The sequence below is a fragment of the Carcharhinus amblyrhynchos genome, chromosome 5 (assembly GCF_965287045.1).
Source record: "Carcharhinus amblyrhynchos chromosome 5, sCarAmb.v2.hapA, whole genome shotgun sequence".
NCBI lineage: Eukaryota > Metazoa > Chordata > Chondrichthyes > Carcharhiniformes > Carcharhinidae > Carcharhinus > Carcharhinus amblyrhynchos.
In genome coordinates, this window is record NC_137328.1 from 60,025,196 (window position 1) to 60,041,083 (window position 15,888).

At 42.3% G+C, this 15,888-nt stretch overlaps 1 protein-coding gene across 5 annotated transcripts in view; it reads right to left on the reverse strand.

Moving 5' to 3' along the window:
• Positions 1–15,888, reverse strand: part of cep78 (centrosomal protein 78) — a 61,111-nt gene that overhangs the window by 21,681 nt on the left and 23,542 nt on the right. For all 5 annotated transcript variants that reach the window (XM_080188876.1, XM_080188874.1, XM_080188875.1 and 2 more), the window contains 2 exons: positions 13,590–13,654; positions 2,030–2,138 (listed from right to left, as the gene is read on the reverse strand). In XM_080188876.1, coding sequence (XP_080045002.1) covers positions 2,030–2,138; positions 13,590–13,654 — 174 coding nt within the window. The remainder of the gene's footprint in view (positions 1–2,029; positions 2,139–13,589; positions 13,655–15,888) is intronic.

Genomic DNA, 15,888 nt, shown 5'->3' on the forward strand with positions numbered 1-15,888 from the left:
AAATCCTTTAGTTGTTAATGTCTTAATTGAGATTTTGATTATTTTTACTCTGGGATCTTTTATGACCTTGCATTATGAGGGGGAAAATTGATTGGAAAGTCAAAGTCAGGTGGTTCTCCCGAGGGGAAAAATTGAAAGATTTTCAGTTTTAGTTTAGAAGAAGGTAAACATCAAGCTGGAAAGAAGTGTTTTTTTTTCTCTCCCTGGTATTATAGAGTCTGCTGTTAGCTAGAAGTAAGGTTTCTGGAGTAGAAAATCTGCTGTTGGTGGTTGGCTTGACTAGCGTCCCTAGTGTTTTGGGAAGCTGTTCTGACTCCAAGCTTGTCTGTGTGTCTCTCAAAAGAATTTCAGTACTCAACCAAAGGACTAAATTCCAGTATCAAGTGAGCAGTCTTTGCTGTGTTAAACTTGTGGCAAAGATTTTGTTTATGGGATGTATTTCATTGGAACAGTGCTTAGCTGTTGAAGTTTATACAATATGATGATTGTTGTTTTTGTTTGTGACTGATAAAAGTTATTGCTAATTTTCTTTCTATACACGTTTACTGTATTCTTAAATAAACTGTTTCATAAAAGCTTCCTGGTGGGCTATTTGAATCTTATGTAAAGTGAAACATATCATGCTTACCCTAGCCAAATTCAAAGTGCAAAACACTTTGGAGTTTTGGACCTGAATTACAAGAAATTCTCTATCCAGAGGGCTGTGGACATTCAGTTGTAGTTTGTAGATATATTGAAGACTGAGATTAACTGATTGGCTTCTAGACCAATAGTGTAACTCAGAGTGGGAATGTTCAGATAGGATTTTGAATGGCTGAATAGGCTTGGGGGATGGATGGTCTATTCCTGTTCCTTTCTCTTAAGTGCTTTATATATTTACAAGTGTAACTCATGGCTTTTCTCTGAGTCAAAAGGTTGTAAATTCAAGTACACACATGATCAAGCACACACACATACTCTCTCTCTTTGCATTGGCCATATTTATAAAGTAAATTTATAAATAAATAATTTATAAATAAAATAAATTTGTAAATGAAGTAATTGGGCGGCACGGTAGCACAGTGGTTAGCACTGCTGCTTCACAGCTCCAGGGATCTGGGTTGGATTCCCAGCTTGGGTCACTGTCTGTGTGGAGTTTGCACATTCTCCTCGTGTCTGCGTGGGTTTCCTCCAGGTGCTCCAGTTTCCTCCCACAGTCCAAAGATGTGCGGGTTAGGCTGATTGGCCATGCTAAAATTGCCCCTTAGTGAGATGCTTAGGTTAGAGGGATTATTGGGTAAAACATGTAGGGATGTGGGGGTAGGGCCTGGGCGGATTGTGATCAGTGCAGACTCGATGGGCCAAAGGGCCTCTTTCTGCACTGTAGGGTTCTATGATTATAAAGTAATGCTTGTAGTTTTGGACATCTAATTACAGAATAGACTGGAGCACCATAAAAGGTAAAAAGTACATTTCCTAAGGGCCATGTAAATTATAGCATTTAAGATGACACTGGATAGATACTCGAGAAGGAAAAATATTACTATGTCTTGAGGAAAATGCATTCTCCAGAAATGGCTCCAATCAGAAGCTAGAACCAGTACAGCAAATGGTCGCCATGATGGATTTTATGATCCTGCCCACGTTTGGCATGCATCCCACTTGTTTCCTTGTTCATCAAGGTTCCAAATACTGCCCTCACTGTGCAGTTAGCAGCAACATTATGGAGAAAAAATTTTAAAGTCTAAATATGCAAGACCATGACTAACAAGGCATGCCAAGAGCTGACCCGCTCCAGTGAAATATGGTTCAACGTGAAGCCACCCAAGTGTAGTTTGTGGACTAACTAAATTCTACCCCACGTATCTGAAATTTTACAATTATGCTAAGCTTATGAAAATACTATTTTTTTAATTAGTACAGACCATAGTTTAACATATGTTAATGATGTAGTTTTAATTTAAACAATTTAACCATCTAATTATGATGCATTCATACATATTAATATTCAATGATTACAAAAAATGAGTTGGAAAACAAACATCATTACCTATACGAATAGTTGCTTTTCCTTTCAAACCACGTCCCAACTTTATAGTTTTTCTTCTTTGCTTTTGTTTAGCAGTGTCTCTAGAAGATGTAAGCGCCAGCCAATTATACTTGAAGTTTGTAAAAGACAAAAATCATGTCAAATGCTGAAATGCAGTCGTTACAAAAATAAAATGTTATATAATGTTTTAGTTTATTTATTCGGGTCACAAGTCGGCTTACATTAACGCTACAATAAAGTTACTGTGAAAATTCCCGAATCGCCACACTCTGGCACTTGTTCAAGTACACAGAGGGGGAATTTAGCATGGACCCAACCAGCACATTCTTTGGACTATGGGAGAAAACCGGAGCACCCGGAAGAAACCCATGCAGACGCAGGGAGAACGTACAGACTCCGCACAGTCACCCGACGCTTGAATTGAACCTGAGTCCCTGGCGCTGTGAGGCAGCAGTACTAGCTATTGTATCATCATGTCCTGGTTTAGTTTGACTGTTGGAGCAAGTTGCACTTTTTTGGTTTTTTAAAAATACAGTAGTAGAAAGAGCGTACTTCCACCATCAAGTCTTTCTCACTCATTACTCATGCCCTAGTTCACATATGCAAGACTTCTTGAGAAAGTGAGAGGGCATGGGATCCGAGGGGCTGTTGTCTTGTGGATCCAGAACTGGCTTGCCCACAGAAGGCAGAGAATGACTGTAGATGGGTCTTTTTCTGCATGGAGGTCGATCACCAGTGGAGTGCCCCAGGGGTCTGTTCTGAGACCCTTGCTGTTTGTAATTTTCATAAATGACCTGGATGAGGAAGTGGAGGGATGGGTTGGAAAGTTTGCTGATGACACAAAGGTTGGTGGTGTTGTAGTTTGGAGGGATGTCAGAGGTTGCAGTGTGACATAGATAGGATGCAAGACTGGGCGGAGAAGTGGCAGACGGACTTCAACCCGGATGAACGTGTAATGGTCCATTTTGGCAGGTCAAATGGGATGAAGGCGTATAATAACAAGGGTAAGACTCTTAACAGTGTAGAGGATTAGAAGGACCTTGGGGTCCGGGTCAGTAGGACTCTTAAATCGGCCTCGCAGGTAGAGGATGTGGTTAAGAAGGCGTATGGTGTACTGGCCTCCATCAATCGAGGGATTGAGTTTAGGAGTCGGGAGATAATGTTGCAGCTTTATAAGACCCTAGTCAGACCTCTCTTGGAATACTGTGCTCAGTTCTGATCGCCTCATTACAGGAAGGATGTGGAAGCTTTGAAAGGGTGCAGAGGAGATTTACAAGGATGTTGCCTGGATTGGGTGGCATGCCTTATGAGGATAGGTTGAGGGAGCTCGGTCTTTTCTCCTTAGAGAGACGAAGGATGAGAGGTGACCTGATAGAATTGTATAAGATGTTGAGAAGTATAGATCGGGTGGATTCTCAGATGCTTTTTCCAAGGGCTGGAATGGTTGCTACAAGAGGACACAGGTTTAAGGTGCTGGGACATAGGTACAGAGGAGATATCAGAGGTAAGATTTTCACTCAGAGGGTGGTGGGTGAGTGGAATCGGCTTCCATTGGTGGTGGTGGAGGTAAATTCGATAGGGTCTTTCAAGAGACTTCTGGATGAGTACATGGAACTTAATAGAATTGAGGGTTATAGGTAAGCCTAGTAGATATGCATATCATTGGCCCAACTTGTGGGCCGAAGGGCCTGTTTGTGCTGCAGTTTTTCTATGCTCAATGTTTTACTTGTATTTGCGACCGGTTCCCCAGTCTTTTAATCCAAAACTCTCAGCTTCCCCTCACTATCTCTGTAACCTCTTTCTGCCTTACCATTCCTCCCAAATCTGTTCCTCTGACTGGCCTTTTGTCAGTTGTCCCTTCTTTCACATCGCCATTGCAGGCCACACTTTCAGCTGTTTACCCCATAATTTGGAATTCTCTCCCTAAACCCATCCACCTCTCACCCTTTTTCTAGTATGCAATTTAAAAGCTATCCCATTAACCAAGCTTTTGTCACCCCCCCCCATCAATTCCTTTGTCTTCACATGCTTCTGCAAAGCATCTGGAACAGTGTTCTATATTAAAGATATAATACAATAAAAGCTGTTGTTTTAGTGAAAACAAATTCCTTCTTTTCACATTTGTCATAAAAAAACTTTGTGCTCGAGTGCCATAAAAAGGAAACTGTTTCAGTTCCCAATAATAACACCCCTCACATCAATAAACTTCCATTTTATATAATATAAAAATAGAAAGTGCTGGTAAAACTCAGCAGGTCTGGCAACATCTGTGGAGAGAAAAAGTTCTGAAGAAGAGTCATATTGGTCTTGAAACGTTAAGTCTGTTTCTCTCCATGTATGCCAGACCTTCCAGCATTTGCTTTTTAATTTATCATGGGCTTTGACTTAATATTTTCATCCAAAATAGGAACATCATTAAATGAAGATGAATCTTGGAGGCTGACCAAGTGCAGTGTGCACAACTTCCTAAAATGTTTCAATGTATTTATTAATTTTAAACTTGCCAGCTAGTTAGAATGTTAGAATCCCTACAATGCAGGAGGAGGCCATTCAGCCCAGTGAGCCTGCACCATAACAATCCCATCCAAGCCCTATACCTATAACCCCACTTATTTACTCTGCTAATCCCCCTGACACTAGAGGGATAATTTAGCATGGCCAATCTCCCTAACCTGCACATTTTTGGGCTGTGGGAGGAAACCGGAGCACCCAGAGGGAACTCACACAGACATGGCGAGAATGTGCAAATTCCCCCCAGACAAGTCATCCAAGACGGGAATTGAACCAGAGACCCTGGCGCAGCGAGGCAGCAGTGCTCACCACTGTGCCACCATTAGAATGTTTCCTTCTTAATCTCCAAAATGCTGTTCCTTCACGATGATTGAAAAAGCAAAGGATGAATTTCAAAAGTTTTATTTATTCTGAGCTGTTAATAAAGGGGAAAAACAAATAACAGTTTATAACCCTTGTTTTAGCTATTGCTCCAGAAACATCAGGAATCATCTTAAGCAAATGGAGACATTGAGGAAAGTGGAAGAGGGAGAGAAAGCATAGAACATTCTTCATTCTAAAGCGAGTTAGTTTAAAAAGTTGAATTTTAAAAACAAATGGAAAGCTTCTTAAGAATGATGCACTCTTTGTTGACAGTTAGAAAACATAAGCATTTGAATTGTTGTGATCTTGGAGATAGAGGCACAATATCAGCATCTTTCATCATTCTGAATATTTGTAAATATTCACTTTTTTATTCTCAGACATTCACAATACAAGGACAACATTATTTGCTTATGTTGCAAAGATGGTACATTTAATATGGAGAGCCCATTGTACCACTCTTTCTGTCTACCACAGTAAATGCCACATTTTAAACAAAGGGTTCTGACAAAGATTGAGACAATTCTATGACACAGAAGCAAGAAAGTCTTCAATTTTAGAAACATAATAAAAAGTTAGCTTTATTCAGCTGAAATCAAATTAAATGTTGATATGTCATCCAATGTTTGCGGAATCATCACCAAACTCAGGTTCAGCCTATCAGCAGACTGAACATAAGAACATAATAAATAGGATCAGGAGTAGGCCATCGAGCCCTTCGAGCCTGCCCCGCCATTCAATGAGATCATGGCTGATCTGAAGTGGATCAATTCCACTTTCCCGCTTTCTTCCCATAACCCTTAATTCCCCTGTCTATCAGAAACCTATCTACCCGTGACTTAAATATATTTAGCTTGGTAGCCTCCATCACTTCAACGGGCAGAGAATTCCAGAGATTCACCACCCTTTGAGAGAAGAAGTTCCTCCTCAACTCCAATCTAAACTGCCCCCCCCACCTTATCTTGAGGCTGTGTCCTCTAGTCCTGCTATCCTTTCTAAGCAGGAAGAATCTCTCTACCTCTACCCTAGCCATCCCCTTCATTATCTTATACTTCTCCATAAGATCCCCCCTCATCCTTCTAAACTCCAACAAGTTTAGACCCAGTCTATTCAGTCTCTCTTCATAGGCCAACCCCCTCATCTCCAGTATCAGCCTAGTGAACCTCCTCTGCACTCCCTCCAAGGCCAATATATCCTTCCGCAAGTGCGGCGACCAAAACTGCACACAGTACTCCAGCTGCGGCCTCACCAGTACCCTCTCTACTTTTATATTCTATTCCCCTTGCTATAAAGGCCAACATTCCATTTGCCTTCTTGATCACCTGCTGCACCTGCAGACTGGGTTTTTGCGACTCATGCACAAGGACCCCCAGGTCCCTCTACACCGTAGCATGCTGCAGCTTTTCGCCTTAATCCCTCCTACTACTATTTCTGCCAAAGTGGATAACCTCACACTTGCTAACATTATACTCCATCTACCAGGTCCTCGCCCACTCGCTCAGCCTATTCAGATCTCTCTGCAGACTTTCCACACCCTTCACACAATTTGCTTTTCCACTCATCTTCGTGTCATCAGCAAATTTCGTCACCCTACACTCATCCCCCTCCTCCAGATCATCTATATATATATATATGATGATATGATGTACATTACATACCATAACTCATTCAGTGCGAAGCAATGAGAGTGGGTGAAGGCAAAAACGTCTGAACATTTTTCAAGACAAGAAAAAAATTAGAGCATTTTGGGATCTAACTTCTCAACTGACCTGCACAGGAAACTCCAGGCCATGATCTAACATGCCGAATTTGATTTACTGCATAGCTCTACTTCAACAGTTAACAGTCTAGTTGCAAGACAAAGGTTGTAAATTGCAAATTTGAAATGAGGTTTTACATAATTGTAATTATAAACATCAGTTTTCAAGCATATGCTGACAACACCCAGCACTACACCACCATCATTTCTCCAAATCCCTCCACTGTCTCTGAACTCATTGATTACTTATTTGATACGTAGTAATAAGTAACAAAAATTTCCTGAAATTAAATAGTTGGAATACACTCATTGTCTTTGGTCCACATGACAAACTCCATTCCCAAGCCACCAATTTCATCCCTCCCTGAGGCTTTACCAGAAGATTCTGATCAGAAGATGGGATTTCAAACACACATCTGCACCATCACTGTGATCATCCATTTCCACCTTAATAACATTGCCTGTCACCACCCTGAATCTGCTCATCTACAGCTGGAAAGCCTCATCCAAGCCTTGTTGCGTCCCCTTCTGACTATCCTAATGACCTCATGATTGACCTTCCACATTCTATCCTCTGCAAACTTGACGTAATCTAAACATTGCTGTCCATATCCTGAATCACACCAAGTTCTACTCATCTATCATCTCTGTGTTCACAGACGTACACCAATTACTGGTTAAGCAACACTTCATTTAAAATTCTCATCCATATTTTCAAACCCCCTCATGATCTTAGCTCTCCCTCACTCTATAATCTTTGCCAGTTCCACAACCCTCAGAAATATCTGAAGGTCCTTAAATTCAGGCTCTTAAGCTTTTACTCGCTCCACCATTATTACCTTCAGCTACCAAGATCCTAAGCTGTGAAATTCCATCCATAAACCTCTCCCTTTTCATTCTTCACTTTCCTTCTTTAGGATAGTCCTTAATATACCTCTTCGACCAAGGTTTTTTTCATTTGACCCAATATCTCTTCCTATAGTTTGGTATCATAGATAATTTAATAACGCTGCTGAAATACCTGGGGACTTTTATATTAAAGCTCCTTTATAAATACAAATTGGTATTAAGTACATAGGAATTTTGAATAACTAATGGTTTTCTCTAAAAGTATGGTGGCCGCCAAACTAATGTGTTTCTAAAATTCATATTTTTGCCTCATTTGTGAGGTTTGCTAAAATAAAATTATAAACTGAACACTCTACCTCTTCTACTAATTTTTAATGACATAGGCATGTTTAACTCCCTTTGTTGGTCAATAAAGTTAAACAGCTTTAGAGAATTCAGAGATTAAGACATAAGTAGATAAAAGGCCAAATCCCTGGTGCTTCGTAACCAGCAAAATGAGTTTGGCTCTTGCCCTTTTTCAGCACTTTGTCCTCCAATACTAAACACACATATACGCCCAAGTGAGAAAGAGAGACCCTTAGGCCAAAGGCACACAACAGCCTAAAAGGCAGCTCTCATCAGTTGTTGTCCACAACAAATATGGGACTACTGGTGTGAGAGAAGTCTTCCCAGGATAGATCTAACCTGCAAAGGAGGTGCTATAGGGAGGGTGACAGGGAAAATAAAAACTGCCCAGTGGTACCTCTGAATGGCTGCTAGCCACCTGATTTCCTCCTAATCCTCAGTCATGGGGAAATTCAATCAGGCTACATCGCACTCTGGCGTACATTCGATCCTGGAACAGTGCCCAGAATTTGCAATTTGTGATATTTACATAGTACATTCAATCCTTCCTCACTTGGCAGCTCCTGTTCTGACACTTTGTCTGACAGGTGGCCAGGGGGAGGTATACTGCACAAACACATCCCCTTTTGTCAGAATTAATGGCAAGCCTGTTTCCTTTCTATTATTGCATCCATAAGCTCAAGAGTCGCATTGTGAGCTTTTTAAAATGTTTAAGACATGACATATTTCAAACACACCCCAGTAGGGGGAGACAAAGTTCGGAAAAATATTTCAAAGGGTGGAATTACACAATCAAAAAGTCGGAATTCCACTAAAGGTGGAAATTCTTCCTTCCTGGCACTGAACAGAGCTTGATAAATTATCAATAAACACCAAGATCAGTTTATAGTGAATTTAATTTTCAATTACACAGCTGCCAATAGTGGAGTAATTAAAATCTGGGATGTTGAAGAGGCCACAATTTGAGCAGCACTGATATTTAAGGGTTCCAGGTCCAGAGAAGATCGAAGAATGGGAAGGGTAAAGTAATGTAAAGATTTGAAAACAAGGATGAGAATTTTAAAATGGAGGTGTTGCTTATCTAAGAGCCAATATAGGTCAGCAAGCCCAGGGGTGATGAACTAAGAGGACTTGGTGCAACTTAGGACACTAAGAGGACTTGGTGCAACTTAGGACACTAAGAGGACTTGGTGCAACTTAGGACACTAAGAGGACTTGGTGCAACTTAGGACACTAAGAGGACTTGGTGCAACTTAGGACACTAAGAGGACTTGGTGCAACTTAGGACACTAAGAGGACTTGGTGCAACTTAGGACACTAAGAGGACTTGGTGCAACTTAGGACACTAAGAGGACTTGGTGCAACTTAGGACACTAAGAGGACTTGGTGCAACTTAGGACACTAAGAGGACTTGGTGCAACTTAGGACACTAAGAGGACTTGGTGCAACTTAGGACACTAAGAGGACTTGGTGCAACTTAGGACACTAAGAGGACTTGGTGCAACTTAGGACACTAAGAGGACTTGGTGCAACTTAGGACACTAAGAGGACTTGGTGCAACTTAGGACACTAAGAGGACTTGGTGCAACTTAGGACACTAAGAGGACTTGGTGCAACTTAGGACACTAAGAGGACTTGGTGCAACTTAGGACACTAAGAGGACTTGGTGCAACTTAGGACACTAAGAGGACTTGGTGCAACTTAGGACACTAAGAGGACTTGGTGCAACTTAGGACACTAAGAGGACTTGGTGCAACTTAGGACACTAAGAGGACTTGGTGCAACTTAGGACACTAAGAGGACTTGGTGCAACTTAGGACACTAAGAGGACTTGGTGCAACTTAGGACACTAAGAGGACTTGGTGCAACTTAGGACACTAAGAGGACTTGGTGCAACTTAGGACACTAAGAGGACTTGGTGCAACTTAGGACACTAAGAGGACTTGGTGCAACTTAGGACACTAAGAGGACTTGGTGCAACTTAGGACACTAAGAGGACTTGGTGCAACTTAGGACACTAAGAGGACTTGGTGCAACTTAGGACACTAAGAGGACTTGGTGCAACTTAGGACACTAAGAGGACTTGGTGCAACTTAGGACACTAAGAGGACTTGGTGCAACTTAGGACACTAAGAGGACTTGGTGCAACTTAGGACACTAAGAGGACTTGGTGCAACTTAGGACACTAAGAGGACTTGGTGCAACTTAGGACACTAAGAGGACTTGGTGCAACTTAGGACACTAAGAGGACTTGGTGCAACTTAGGACACTAAGAGGACTTGGTGCAACTTAGGACACCAAGAGGACTTGGTGCAACTTAGGACACCAAGAGGACTTGGTGCAACTTAGGACACCAAGAGGACTTGGTGCAACTTAGGACACCAAGAGGACTTGGTGCAACTTAGGACACCAAGAGGACTTGGTGCAACTTAGGACACTAAGAGGACTTGGTGCAACTTAGGACACTAAGAGGACTTGGTGCAACTTAGGACACTAAGAGGACTTGGTGCAACTTAGGACACTAAGAGGACTTGGTGCAACTTAGGACACCAAGAGGACTTGGTGCAACTTAGGACACCAAGAGGACTTGGTGCAACTTAGGACACCAAGAGGACTTGGTGCAACTTAGGACACCAAGAGGACTTGGTGCAACTTAGGACACCAAGAGGACTTGGTGCAACTTAGGACACCAAGAGGACTTGGTGCAACTTAGGACACTAAGAGGACTTGGTGCAACTTAGGACACTAAGAGGACTTGGTGCAACTTAGGACACTAAGAGGACTTGGTGCAACTTAGGACACTAAGAGGACTTGGTGCAACTTAGGACACTAAGAGGACTTGGTGCAACTTAGGACACTAAGAGGACTTGGTGCAACTTAGGACACTAAGAGGACTTGGTGCAACTTAGGACACTAAGAGGACTTGGTGCAACTTAGGACACTAAGAGGACTTGGTGCAACTTAGGACACTAAGAGGACTTGGTGCAACTTAGGACACTAAGAGGACTTGGTGCAACTTAGGACACTAAGAGGACTTGGTGCAACTTAGGACACTAAGAGGACTTGGTGCAACTTAGGACACTAAGAGGACTTGGTGCAACTTAGGACACCAAGAGGACTTGGTGCAACTTAGGACACCAAGAGGACTTGGTGCAACTTAGGACACCAAGAGGACTTGGTGCAACTTAGGACACTAAGAGGACTTGGTGCAACTTAGGACACTAAGAGGACTTGGTGCAACTTAGGACACTAAGAGGACTTGGTGCAACTTAGGACACTAAGAGGACTTGGTGCAACTTAGGACACTAAGAGGACTTGGTGCAACTTAGGACACTAAGAGGACTTGGTGCAACTTAGGACACCAAGAGGACTTGGTGCAACTTAGGACACCAAGAGGACTTGGTGCAACTTAGGACACCAAGAGGACTTGGTGCAACTTAGGACACCAAGAGGACTTGGTGCAACTTAGGACACTAAGAGGACTTGGTGCAACTTAGGACACTAAGAGGACTTGGTGCAACTTAGGACACTAAGAGGACTTGGTGCAACTTAGGACACTAAGAGGACTTGGTGCAACTTAGGACACTAAGAGGACTTGGTGCAACTTAGGACACCAAGAGGACTTGGTGCAACTTAGGACACCAAGAGGACTTGGTGCAACTTAGGACACCAAGAGGACTTGGTGCAACTTAGGACACCAAGAGGACTTGGTGCAACTTAGGACACCAAGAGGACTTGGTGCAACTTAGGACACCAAGAGGACTTGGTGCAACTTAGGACACCAAGAGGACTTGGTGCAACTTAGGACACTAAGAGGACTTGGTGCAACTTAGGACACTAAGAGGACTTGGTGCAACTTAGGACACTAAGAGGACTTGGTGCAACTTAGGACACCAAGAGGACTTGGTGCAACTTAGGACACAGATAGCAATGTTTTGGATGACTTCAAGTTTTTGGAGGTTAGAACATAAAAGGTCAGCCAAAAATAGTCAAGGCTTGAGATACCAATGGTTATGGAGCACATTTTCAGCAGCTGAGCTGAGAAAGGAGCACAGTCGGATCGAATCACCGATCAATGAGATGAGCTGTCCTCAAATTCAGGATTATAAGACTTGCCAGGGGATTTATAAAATAATCTCTCTAATGGTGAGAGAAAGAAAAAACAAACACAAGACACAAGGGGAATAGCAGGAAGATCAAAAAGGTATGTCTGATGCTTTGTATAAATTAATAGTAGTCGTATTAGTCCTGCTGAGCAGCTGACAAGATGCCCATTCCCAAAGTCTCAGCTTTCTTCTTGGTGATAGGCACCTTGGATGCCCTGGTTTTTGGCAGCAAGTCTTGCATTTACCTTTGGCAGGAGGCCAACTGCTACTGTGATACTAGGCTGTACTCAATTTGGAACCATGCAATGAACAGGTGTCATTGCAATGCTTTCTGGCCTGAGTATTTTCTTTTTATATTAATTGCTGGTTAGTTTGATTCCTGCAATTCGGGAAAAATTGTCAATTTGACTTGCTTAAAGGGCAACATGCACAAATGAAACACCAGTGGGATACATAGCATCATAACTTGGAAACCCTGTCGTTCCTTCATCGTTGTTGGGTCAAAATCATGAAACTCCCACCATAACAGTATCACGTGTGAACCTACACCTCATGGACCTTAGTGGTTCAAACAGGCTGCCCACCAGTATTTATCAAAGGCAATTAGCAGTGGGCCATAAATATTGGCCTTGCCACAATGCTCACGTTCCTTTAACATTTCTTTGAACGCATAGCATGTTGGTAGAGTTACACTTAACTCTCATCTCACATTTCTCTGGTCTGTCTCATCATTGTCTCTAATGAAATCGCCACTCAAAGTAATTGCCTCATTTCGTAAAGGCATTATCAAAACACTCTTTAAGAGCAGCACTTTCACATTATGAGCATCATATGACATTGCAATTTAGATAAGGGGTGGGGGTGGTGAGCATTGGTCTATGATTATCAATTTGAAAAGGAATCTTTCAATCAAAAAAGTGAGAACTGACTGAACAGACCCTAGGTTGGGTGAAGATGGCAAATTCCATGGTTGGGCACTGAGAGTTGGGACAATGGAAACAAAATCATGGTGTGGCTCCAATAGATTTGTGTGGGGGGGGCGTGGAGAAAAGAAAGAAATAAAAAGGAAGCAAGTGACTGTGTAGTATAGTGCCAACTAACTTCAAGTAGTTTGACACTACATAATAAAGAATCTTGTATAAATAAAATGCACAGAACCCTCAAGTTTGAGTTTTTAATATGATAACAATGCATAAATAATTTGTAACAAATGAATTACATAGCAATTGTACAGAAGCAAGATAAACAGGAAGTGCACACTAGATGTAATACTTTTAATATTACTGAAGGCGGTTCAGTCAGAAGCATTTTCTAACTAAATAGGTGGGTTCACTCCCACCTCAACCTTTAGCTATATTTTGTCTTTCATACCAATTGTATACAACAAGTTGATTGTTTTTAGAACTGGAATCTCCCTGACTTAATATCATATTAGTTATGAAAGCATGATCAAGCATAGATCTTATTCAGGCAGTACCCCATTACTCTATGGTGCACTGTGAGAATATTCCAAAGGGTGCACTGAAAATAGACAATACTTGGTTTGATACGAGCGATATTAACTTAAACATTTCCTGTTGAAAAACAGTATTGAATTGTCTTTATACGAGATAAAAGAAGCTGTTACCTCAGAATTCACTCCATTTCCATTCAGTAATATTCTCTCAATAATGGATTTTGTTAAGGACCGATCTAAAGGGAAGAAAAAATGTCATTATCTGTAGTAGAAATTGTATGAACTTTACAAATTTGAACTTAATTTTATAAGGTTTTCTGAACAAGGACGCAGCATATTACCAAATAATACAATCTCATGTTATCATAAAATGAGTGAAAAACCAACATACTGTAAAATGAAATGAATTGATATTTCAGCTCTCCTGTTTTCATGCTAAGTGCCCTTGCCAGCAGGAAAACAGGAGCGTTTCCAGGAGCTGGCACTGGGAGCATCCGTCAGGTGAGATTCACCCACCTGAAGTTACTAATGAGGTCATTTCAATGGATCTACTGGCCAGACCCGCTATTTTGAGATCAGGAAGTCATTTCTAAAAGGGCATGCCAAACTTCATGCTTGGCGGCAGATCCAGACCCTCTCCCCCTAACAAAGCAGTGCCTCCACACTAATCAGGAGAGCACCATCAACCCCTCAGCATAGAAGGGTATCCTCTCCTCTCCACTCCTCCACCCACTACACAGGCATGAGGATGACCTGTCACCACACCGACCCCCGCTCAGATTTCCCACTCAGCCCTTCTCAATCTGCCCCTCTCCCTCTCAGACCCCCATTCAAGCCAAGCATCTTGGCAATGTCAACGGTGCACAGCCTCCTTGCACCCTGGTGAGATATTAAAGAGTTAATGTCCACTGTAGATGGCAAGGTGAACTACTGGGCTTGCAAGAATGGAGGGGAAACAGCTCATGCAAACGGACAAAACAAGATAACCACAGGCTCCAGCTTGCTGGCCATGGCTGGGGTGCAAGTTTAGCTAAGTACGTGACAATGTTCTCTTTAGTGCTAACAGATAGCGATTCCTAAAGACATTATGCTTTGTTCTGACGGGTGGAGGTTACTAGTAAATGCATATTTGAATAGAATGTTCTTTCTTATGCAGCAATTCCTGTAACTACTGTTTTTGATTGAATTGGGTGATGTATGCTTAAGTCTCGTTTGAAATCACATCTGCCTGATGCAATAGTAAAACTGTATAAAAAGGGTCAGCCTTGTTACTCCGGCATGCTTTTTGCTGACTTCCAGCACTGAGTGGAAGTCAAGTAGCGAAGGTTAGCCAGCCTACATATGTAGGCCAAATAAAGGGCTTTGTTTGCCTTTGTATCAAGGACAGAAGAGTCTCATGAAAAACAAACATAACACTGGCACTAACACCCTGGCCTGGCGCCTTGAGACACAAAGGGGTTCAAGGAGGTAAGTTCAGTGACCATTTGCCCCTCTGCTGTTGCCAAACTGCAGTGGAAGGGTCCCTCAAGGTCCTGGAGGCAAGGAGTTGACTTCACCACTCTCCTCTGTGATGGGAGTCTCGTGGCTAGACTGCCCTTTCTAGCCCTGGCAGAGCTGAACAAGACCTGAATGATGATTTCAGGCAGCCCTGCGATCAACATCTGCATTGCTGCCTGTCAGCGATAAAAATTTTGAAGTAGCCAGGTCTCTTTAATCTCCATGCCCCCGGTCATCTGGTAGGCTTTTAAATCACTGCAGCATTCCATTCGGAAGCAGAGGTTTCCTTTTCTCCTTATCAGAAGCTTCTGGTGTGGGAGAGGAGATGTCAATTTTACATGTGTGTGTGTTTGGGGGGGGGGGAGGTGTGATTAAATCTGCACGACTGTGAACTCAGCACCAAGATATGCACACAGCTTTTTGGAGTTTTTGAGGCTTCCTGGGAATCTGAAACCTTTCAAACCCTCTCCTGGAAAGCCTTGATCTGTGAATTTCAAAGCTCAGCACTTTGAGAAAGACCTCCATTGACAGCTGCATTTATTTTTATTTCTCTTCACACTTGACTGCATCTCAAATACCTCCATTGAACTTACCAGCAATGTTAATATTCATTCTGACAGCCTATGGTTTATTCAAAAGGGATAAGTGGTTTACAAAAGAGAAAGTTAAACCACTTATTCCTTTTTGAGAAACCACCTTCTGTCAAGTCAGGCTTTGACTGCAGTTCCCCCTGGGACCAGGTACACGGCAGGGACTGGTGAGTTGGCCATCAAACCTACAACTAATTGGGTTGCTGCCAACTGATGGCAGGAACTCAATTGGGACAGGCGGCACAAGTCGGGTGAATTCCGATAGCCATTGGAAATTCTGATTTTTGGCTGACACCCTATTCTGCAGGGCTTCGATATTCTCACTGGCTGTCTCACGAGGCTGGGAAATCCTGTCCATTAGCTTTGTTCTCTTCCCACAGACA